The 10,708-nt window shown below is 35.5% G+C and overlaps 1 protein-coding gene across 2 annotated transcripts in view; it reads right to left on the bottom strand.

Annotated features, from left to right (window-relative positions):
• Positions 1-1,214: 1,214 nt before the first annotated feature.
• LOC149782885 (uncharacterized) overlaps positions 1,215-10,708 on the bottom strand; it is a 36,821-nt gene continuing 27,327 nt past the window's right edge. For both annotated transcript variants that reach the window (XM_089934431.1, XM_089934430.1), the window contains exons 2-5: positions 8,453-8,701; positions 7,301-7,444; positions 5,952-6,163; positions 1,215-3,347 (exon numbers count right to left, since the gene is read on the bottom strand). In XM_089934431.1, the coding sequence (XP_089790557.1) occupies positions 3,027-3,347; positions 5,952-6,163; positions 7,301-7,444; positions 8,453-8,701 (926 nt within the window). In that variant the 3' untranslated portion in view covers positions 1,215-3,026. The remainder of the gene's footprint in view (positions 3,348-5,951; positions 6,164-7,300; positions 7,445-8,452; positions 8,702-10,708) is intronic.

The raw sequence follows: 10,708 nt of genomic DNA, 5'->3' as shown, positions 1-10,708 counted from the left end.
CTCTTCCAGCCGAATAATACTATTTCACGCCATGCAATACAAAACACTTCCCAAACACCTAATACAAAGAATTATTCATATTTCAAATTACTAAACACATATACCTAAACATATTTAGATAATTTCCTATTTTGGCCTATCCGCCTTTCTACGGCACACTGCGAATAGTTCATACCGAAATGCACATTTAGAAGTTTTCCGGCTCTTGTTCAGACAACTTTTCAATGTAACGTAACAAATTCAACAGGGATTCAGACTTTTGTCAGGACCACAGTTTAAATGTTCCCTATACATTGCATATTAGTAATTAAAGTTAGTTTAACTCCTACACGTACATTGCATTAATTACAAAGGAAAAATATTGAGATCGCATACTACAATTAACAGATTGTTATATTGGTGTTTTATTTTAGAGATTTTTAAAAAAATATTTTATCGCAGGATGCCTATTTGAGACATGATATATAGCCTATAATTACTACTATAAAAATGAAATACCCGGGATATAATTGGAGATTACATACATTTACATAAAACAACAGCTGTCGTTATGGCTCATCGATTCCTAGGTCAATAAAACTATTTTCCAGCATCCGCAACAAGTTGAAATAAACTAGTTGAAAAATAATAAATTTAAAGGCCTAATTCTTGTAGAAACAGCTATGTAAAGTTTTGCAAACACAATGATTTTTGTGTTTTATTTGTTTGTCTTGTCTATGTTTTGTATTTGCTTTTGAAAAATACTCATTAAGAGTTCAAAGCGCTCAGGCTAGTGAGATACTAGTTTTGCACTATTCGTTGTCATTTTATTGCATTTATCATAATCAATCCCTCCCTGACACACGTGATCTCTTGCTAGATCCAGTGCACTTGAAACGACTGTTATTTGCCATATGATTTGTATTCTTTATAGATGAGATTGTGAACTCTGACTTCACATTGACATTGCATGTAATCACTACGTCACTTTGAACAGATGCAAATGCAATATAAATTACGGTGTACTCAGTAATATGACGTATGTCTGTAAGCTGGTCACTATTTAAAATATGAATTATGTATTGTTGCACAAATAAGAATAGTGGAGTGGGGAATAAACTTGCATCGTAGTGGTCTCTTGTAATTATTGTGTAAACAATATATGATAAACACTGTTTGTGGGTGCTTGATTTTCAGTACATCCATTACTCTTTAAAAGAAATCCAATAGGCTAGTCATCAGAAATGGGTATCTTTTATTTCCAAAAACATTCCTCAATATAGCATTTACACTTACCATACAGCCACCTTGAAATCAACAATATTCATCAAACAATTTTTGAGAAGTAAATTTTTCACAGCCGGCAAGGTCAGTACATTTTGGATCATACTCACAATTGCCCTTTTGCTAGGTTATGAATTGAAGACGACAAATTCCGTACACTTATCAAATATTACGATTAAAATGCAATTAATAAGTTAAATATAAATGTATATCCCATATTTGTCAAAACTTAATTCAAACAGAAAATATTTAATTATCATGTCTGCGCGAGAAAATACGAGACTGACTTTGACACGGACTACAAAATGGAAATGACACGCCTTGACAGTGTATCGTGTGAAATAAGGACTCGAAAAAGTAAAGTACCTTCGGATACGTTTGTAATTGATGAATGCTATACATTAGACTGCTAAACTGAGGTACTGATAAATGTAGTGTGGCGCGATCGCAGAGAATAAACTAGTTAACATAAAGCTTTGAGAACTGAATGTGACTCCTTCCCCATCTCTCTCAAAAAAAAATTTTTTTTTTTTTTTGGGGGGGGGGGGTATTTTTACTTTCCTGAGGGTAAGTATCTTCCACACTTGAAATTTGCCCCAGCCAAACTTGAGCAGGTCATGGGCGTCGGACAAATGAATTTGCAATGCCCTGAATAATATGTCCATTTGAAGAAACAAGTCTATCAAAAGTAAAATGTACCAGGACCATTTAATCCTTTTCAACCAATAATACATTATCAGAAATCATCATTCAGTCTGAGATACTCTGACATGATCTTTTTTATTTTTCATCCGAAGCACCATTAATGCACTGGGAAAGAATAATACGAAAATACATGTATGCGTTTTAATACCAAACAGTATAACTTTTTGCCCAAATTTGAACGTCCAAATTTCCTAAGCCATAAAGTTCAATTTTATTTCTCTTGAAAATTTCAAATCCATTGTTTTAAATGGCGCTCAAATAAAACTGCATCTTTGACGGTCAAATGCGTCTAATATTTCCCAGCGTCAGCAGTACGTGATATACAGTAGACGGATGGAAGGAGTAAGATGTAAATACTGAACAGAATTCTTAATTTCAGGAGATGAGAAATTCAGACAATTCAACACAGATAGGATCTATAATTGATTCATATCAAAAGACAAATAAACACACATACACACGCACACATAAACATTAGATTATTCAAACATTTATGACTCGATTACTATGTACAAATTAAATGACTAGATTAGCCGCAATCCAGAACATTCTGTTGATTGCGACCATAGAAAACTCGCAATAGCTAAAAACTCGAACCATACTGTTCGCCCAGTATTCCTTTGCATTTTTGAAGTTCTAACGTATTTACAAACACACAATAAAAATCAAATATATCAACATTAAAACGTTTTCTTCCTGTTGACTGCATTGAAATTTAGTATGTTGTTTCATTGTGTCCTGGTCAATTAAGAGTGAACATTCTCACACCGCGTCTATTGATTAGCAACCTTAGTCTTTTAATCTAGTTCACGGATTACCTTTCTCTAAAAGACCGAAACACAATACCATTTAGGACAAATGAAAAGGTGAAGCGCTCCCATATCCGACCTTTGTTGGGAACTGTCATCATCGGGCACTGAACCGCGGTTACTCACCCGACCAGAGACGTTCACACTTTAGGCGACAAGTAAAATGAATACGTCATATCCCAATGAATGCAACGCGGAAACATTTCAGATGCCGATTATCCCTTTTTTGAAGATTGAACGAAGTGGATATCACGGAGAATAAGGAGGTGGATTGTCTTCACATCCCGACTCTGACACTAGTTGTTCACAGACTGTTGCAACGGAAATGGCAGTGTAGGGAGGTGGATTATCGTCACAATCTACATTTGACTCAAATATAGTTTGGTTTGTGTTGTACCTGGGATAACTAAGTTCTCCAGTGAAGGTGAGAGTGTAAGGAGGTGGATTATCGTAATATACCTCATTTGGTGGACATTGTATCTGGTTGTTGTAGCACGGATTTCTAAGTAATCCAGAGGAGATAACTGGAACCGTATCAGTTGGGAATACAACTAAATGTGAGGCGTTGGACTGAAAACAAAGAGAGATACAATTATATGTACATGTAAAACATTATTGGAAGAGTGATTATATTAGAAAATTGCCATTAACGAAATCATTTCACATTGACTGGTCGTTGTTGTACATACACGTCGATAACGGATTGTATATAAAACTTGCTGACAGGAGAAAATCAACGGCCTTAAGGTTCCTAAGGTTTGTCAGCCTTCAATGACAACTTTTTACGCTATTTTGGAGTAGCAATGCATGACTATTGGTGCTAGTTGTCAATTCTCTTTTGTACGTTCTGTTTGGATATCCTTTGACATGCATTAATATCAATGTAACTAATTTTTCAATAAAAATATAAGTACACACCATTCATGATCATACAATGCTACAGTAGCCGCACCCAGAAAAGATCTCGTAGGAACATGAGTTTTTACACAGATATTTTCCAAAGGTCCAAGTCATTCTACCACAACAACAACAAAACTACTAAAATATGCAGTCACACTTCTTTCCACGAGTACTATAACACCAATGTTACACGATAATCTGTGAAGTTTATAACAATTTCCTTTTACTGTGCTGTGCAACAATTTTAGGGTTATTATTATGAATTGAATGGATGATATTGACTTACCATAAAGGTGGTTCCTCACTAAACCACCCAAATCAGTTTGTCTTTTTTTAAATTTGCAAGATATTATGATGTGAACAGCTGAAATGAAATAATTTAGGTTACCATTTCTACCGGTGTTTTAGCAAGGACTGTCCTTTCAAGAACATTGGTTTGTCTTTAGGCTATTAATTTCGTTTTTATTTCATAACCGTATGCTTCGACTCAGTAGTTAGAACATCAAACTCGTAACCCAAGGGTCGCGGGATCGAAACCGACCCAGACCAGACCATTTTCGCTGCCTCCGTGTGTTTTTGGGAAAGATACGTAGCTCCACTTTCATCTACGTGATAATGTCATGCATATCTATATTTTTTTGGTAAATCCTGGTACATGATTTTATCTTATTTTTATCATTTTCATTCATGGCTTTAAATCGTATAAAATCTTTTTGATCAATTTCGCATGTGACCTGAGTATCTTAAGAGTTTAGTATTGCATAGGATCTATAGATAGATGCTAACGTATGTGTTGACAATTAATAATAATAATCTTAATAATAAGACTGAAATGGTACCTTTGGCTTAATTTCTCGTTAGCTGATTGGGTTTCGACGTTTCTGGAAGAATTGAGCAACTCTCATTGGTTGGGCTAGGTCACATGAACGGGCATATTGACGCAAGATGAGTAATGTGGTCCGCAGCGTGGGGTCTATTGCGAAATATAGTCGCAATAGACGGCGTATAAAAGGAGACAACTGAGAAATCAGTTTTATTCCGATTTTGGAGTCATTGGTTTTGCTTATTATATTTTACTTAGTTTGTGACCATAGAGTCGTAACAATATAGTCACTGATGTTAAAACATAGAAGATAGAATCATGAACAATGACTCTTCCAGACTACTTTGCAATCTTCTTCATGTCCCTACCGCTGAGTATCTTCGGAATAATATGTTGCAAATTTCTGTAACTTTTGCCTTTGTCTTCTATTTTATAACCGCAATTTACCTACGCTTCTGGCCGACATAAACCTGCGTATATAAGATTTTAATTTCACCTCTTGCACGCATATTCTTAAATCTCCTCATCTACAATTTTCTTCACTCTTTGAAAAGGTGGATCATCCAATTGCTTGCACGTTTAAGGGCATGCTTCGATCATTCATAGATTTACTTACTTTAAATATCTGTATTTACATCATTATGAAAACATTTTCAATCAAAGCGTCTTCATGAAAAAGATCAACGTTTGGTAGCTCTGGCAAAGACCCGTATGTAAATATTTAAGCAACAATCAGCTTTACCTAAAGCGATCACATGCATAGAGCGGTCATGTAAGTGTACAAGAGAATGGCCCCAGTTTGAATTGAAATGATCTTCAGCTAAACGGGCAAACAAAGCTGCCTTCAGCTGGACGGTTTGGATACGGCCATGACATTATTATTTTATTAATGAGAACGAATGACGCAAAATCTTCCGTATGGCAGACTTGAAATATTATCCTGAAGTTAAAATGCTGCCTTATGATTACTGCGATTATTTTTAAGTAAGATGTGGAATCAAGTTTTACAATAGAGGATCATACTAGCAAACACAGAATTGAACGAATAAATAACAGTACATTATGACGTCCTGCAATCTGTATTTTAAGTTCATGATACAACAACATTGATGTATTATGACGATCGCAATTCGACACTACCTTAAAACATGTCAATTTCATGTCATCTCACACTCAACGACATCGATATACACTGTCGACGTATTCGCTTTATTTTTATTATTATCAGTCATTTGTCGCACGTCCTTGTAATAAATATCATCCTAACTGTTTCGTCTAAAACTATTTTGCTGTAGAGTGCTAACGATTAATAGAAAGCTTGTCGGCATTAAAGAGAGTATATATATATATATATATATATATATATATATATATATATATATATATATATATATATATATATATATATATATATATATATATATATATATATGTCACTGACATAAACTCACATTTCTTTGGGGACGGATGACCCTGATATACAGATTGATGCACGATATGAAGATTCCCACACCAGCACATGCACCAAGTACGATCCCTACGATAGCGCCAACTGACAACGGGCAGTCGGAGTGATCTCCGCATGGATTATACCCATTACACATCAACTCTTCCGCAATACAATAATCATTGCTGCACTTATACTCGCCTTCCTGGCAGGTTCCTACAAAGAAACGATAAATACGTTAACGTGTTCATGAATCTAAATTTTTGTCTTCTGAGGTAGGAATTGATCCAAGTTTCCAAAATATAAAGTGTCCCAGAGATAACCCACTCCCTCTCGCTCATCTATGGCGTGTAGCCGTCTACATACGTATTGAATTAGTATTTAAGTTAAGAGCTTCTCTGAGAGAAGAATAAAATTTGGCCCTAGGTTAAAAATACCTGCCGCATGGACACTTTACCGAAAATAAGTTTTAAAAACTGAAGTATAGAATAATCATAGCAGCAGTGCGTCAAGACTGGTTCAGTCGAATAAATTGGTCGAGTGAGAGTTTATCTTGTCACTATTTTCTGAAAATGTTGTTCCTGTGTATGACAAAGATAATCGGTGCGTTACATGTGATTATAAATATTCGCTTCTTCCCATCCAGGGTGAGCGCAGCATGATGTGTAGCATCCGTCGTCCTGATGAATATTTGCAAATATGTCGTATCGAAGCTCAGCTGTATTATTCGATGACCTGAAGGGACATATTTTTCTTCGAATCTTATGTCTAGGTTTACTAACCTAACTTACTAATCCGAAAACTCAATTTACTAATCTAAGATCTCGATTTGCTAATCCCAGATCTATGTTTATTAATAAATAAACTAATGCGTCTGATTATTGAATCCAGATCTCAGATAAGTAAACCATGCTTTCAGATTTGTAAATCGTGATCTCAGATTAGAAAATTAAGACCTCGAAACGGTAAACAGAGATCTCGGATGACAAAAGTGTGAAGGGTGTCCCTTCAGGCCTTTCGTAGTTTTGCCTATAATTATGTAATGCAACAATTTTAAATCCAAATCAGTGATATAATCAAAACATGTGCCAACACGAACGGGCGCCTTGCACGCCACTGGGTGTATTTGCTATTGTTAAGTCCATAAAACCCAGACCCATACACAAATATCTACAATACCATACGGTCTTTATAAATCTTCCTGGTAAGGCAGTCATCCTAACTGGTAAGGAACTACTCAGTACCAGTGTGATTTTGTGTCACCTTAAGCATCGTATATCCTTATCAGTGCACGTCCAAGTAAGCAAAACGAAACACAGAAAATAAAAAATGCAACAAACAAGACCTCCTTACCCTTGTCAAAAGCATTGAAAATGATGGAAAATGAAGCATTGTCTGCAATGGAGTACTCGCCATCGTACTCTATTCTTAGAAATCTCGTGTAGGTTCTGTAAACACCGTCCGGTGCATCATCGCCACATAGTTCCTCTGGCAAACCTACAATACCAAAACGACAGATAAAGAAAACGAACAGGACAGAGTGGCAATTGTGACTTGGGAGGTGGAGGAGGATCTTCTGTTTATTGTCTTCATTTTATCTAAAGAATAGAATATTCATGATCAGAAAGCTACGAAAATATGAGTTTGGAGAAGATATGGGTTTACTTAGGTTTCGGTCATTGTTTGTTTATTTGTTTATTGTACAAAGAACATCCAAACAGGTTTATAGAAGGGTCCCGGATGGTCGAATGGTCTAACAAACTCGCCTTTACCAGTCACTGCCAGCTCATCTGTATGCGTGGGTTCAAGTCTCATGATCGGCCAATGTGGGTGTATGAGACAGCTTGCCAAGAACTTCCATCTGGATCGGTGGTTCTTACCGGGGGATTTCAGGGCTCTTCCTTCACCAATTACACTATTGTATGCAGAAAAATGACGTTAAGCCCACAACCGCAACATGATGATAGATGTTTGATTATGAGTAGAGTTCTACTGGCTTTTTGTAATGATACTTCATGGTCTATCTGACGAACGCATATTAATTCTTCGCATAATTTGCGGCTGAGTGGATATTGTTCAGAATTTCCTAGAATTCTGACAAGGAAATTAATGTCTCTAATATGTTTTCATTTTATTGAATCACATATCTCTACCTCCAAAATGCAATCTTCTTTGAACAAAGTTAAAAGACATTTAGAATGCTCTTTACACATCAATTCGAATTGTTTCTTAAACACTGAACATTTAGTATTTAAATTCAGTTTATGGCTTGAAATTTTGTAACTTAATTGCGAATTAAAATTGTTGAGGTTGCATACTACAACAACAGAAATAGTTCAAATGTAATTATAATTTAGAGATTTCAAAAGAAATAGTATTACCGCAGAGAGACTTATTTAAAACATGGTCCTAATATCTTTAAAATAGACATTACTTAGTTTCATCCTCAAACGTGATTGAACGTAAAGCTTACAGAAAAAATTTCCATCTCCTTATGGCTCTTACCGTCCACTTCCGGTGCTTGTGCTGATTCGCCATCTTTGAGTCTTAGTCTAGCATAAGTACAGTTGTAGTCCACTGTGTCATTTCCGATGTCCATTTTTTCAAAGTGAAATCCTATAAACGGGGTTGTGAACGATGCTTCCACATTGAGAGCGCAATCACGTCGTCCGTTTGAACTGAATACAAGTCGAGCTGCGTCTATACCTTCTGATATCATGGAGATTTCATTATTACACAGCCTTTGCATACGGTCTGAAAGGCATAAATTTGACATTTATTATTTTATTTTTATTAAGCATAACAAATATTGTGTGAGTACACAGACTTTGGATCATCCATCCGAAGCAGTGCCGCTATAACAATAGAATCGTGGTGTTTTTCTTTTTCTACCGCCTTTTTTTCTTCAAGAGAATGTTTTCCTTTTATTTTAAAAAGACGATTTACCATTCTGCAAAGACTGGCCTCAAACTTCAAGATTCTTGAGAAAAATATTCGACGATTTTATTTTTAAACAAGCGCTGTCTGATCCAGGTTTCACGTTGCTAAGAGTACACTGTGCAAGACCACAGCAACGTTATTTTTATACGTTATTGTGGTTACATTAAAATTGATGAAATAGGTCAAACTGATTTAATTTTCGCAAGAAAGTAAAAACCTGAACCACTGCTGATGCCATCAATTTTGTACAGATCATGCAATTTAAATATGTATTTTTGTAATTGATATGAGAAATATATATAAAGTTTAGTCACTCAAGGACATTAAAGACTAATGATATTTTCTTCTATGCTAAATAACAGAAATCGTGAAAATAGTGTAAGTATAGGTAACTTAAATTTTATTACGGAGGTCCCAAGAGGTCCCTGCTTATCTCTTTGAGTTTGTGTTTTTGTTAGATCGTCCGTGATGTTCAGCCAAGCTGCTGTGTTTGTATAATTGGCAGAGCAGTTACTAATTTACTTTTTGAAGGTTTTGTACCTGTCACTTTCATCTAAGTGTTTGTCTTTCTTTAGCGAATTTTGCTTGCAGGGACAACGTCGAGCTCAGGTGACAACCGGTGAAAAGAGCTACATATACCATGTTTGCTACTCTACGATACATCCCTTCTTTAATGACAGAACAGTGGTAGACTTTAGGCATCCTGTTCCATGGAAAAATTAGACATTGTCTTCTTCACTACACATACATCGCATACAAGCGACTCTCATTTTCAGATATGTACACTATGGGGCATACACGTCAACGGTGAAATATGACTGGCTCAAAAGATCACACTTTAATGTATACTCTCATTAATTTAACACGTTCAAATTATTTCTAACATGATGCGATCATGTTATTACCTATTTTTGCCTGGGTACAAATATTCTTCATTGTGAAGCTGTTCTCTGATGTATGGGTGTTTTTTAAGGAGAGAGAGAGACAGAGAGAGAGAGAGATAGAGAAACACACAATTTATGTACCGATGATTACAGACGTGTTACAACAAGGAGTCAGTCCAGGAAATAGTTCATACTGCTTGACTGATTGAACTCGTACCTTCAGTTACACAGTCAACACCTCACATTACTAGAGCAAGACGAATGACAACAATTACATGATAGATTCATTCAAAATCACGTTCCTATAGAACCATAGTTGTAAACACTCGTTGTATCCGATTACTGGAGCACATTTAATGTACAATGATGCAGAACCCAATAAGATACAATCATTATTGTTTATTAATGTTTAACTAGATTCCTTCAGGTACAATGATACTGAACTGCGGATATACCTAGTGTTTAACTGTAACAAAACAAATAAAAACTATCAGAAAAACGCACATACAACTTTATGCACATGCATTTTTGACCCTTTTATGTTCAGTAAAATTGGTGTCAGCAGTTTCCTCACCAGCTTTCAGTACCATGTCTTATTAAAAGTCTATTCCACAACAACATGCTGCACTTGATGCGTTGAGGCCGAGGTTCTTTCGTCAATCGGAAATAGACTTTTTGGCAGCTGTTTTATTTGATGTTTTTAATCCATTTTAAAGTAATTTTCTATTGTAGTTGTGATTGTTAGTGGTTATTTTAAATGTTGCCCTTGGGAATTTGGAATTTTAATTAAATCAACGTGCTCTTGTACACGTTTTAATTTGTGACTATACACATTTTACATCCAACATATTAGTTTATACCAGTCAGATATGTTTTGATACGTAAAACGATAGTAAACCAAATACATAAACGCAGAGAAAGTTGAAAACATGAACGA

This window comes from Sinohyriopsis cumingii, chromosome 15, assembly GCF_028554795.1.
Source record: "Sinohyriopsis cumingii isolate HCF-2022 chromosome 15, ASM2855479v2, whole genome shotgun sequence".
NCBI classification, from domain to species: Eukaryota; Metazoa; Mollusca; class Bivalvia; order Unionida; family Unionidae; genus Sinohyriopsis; species Sinohyriopsis cumingii.
Note: the sequence above shows the minus strand (reverse complement) of the source record. Positions and strands in the feature narration are given on the sequence as shown.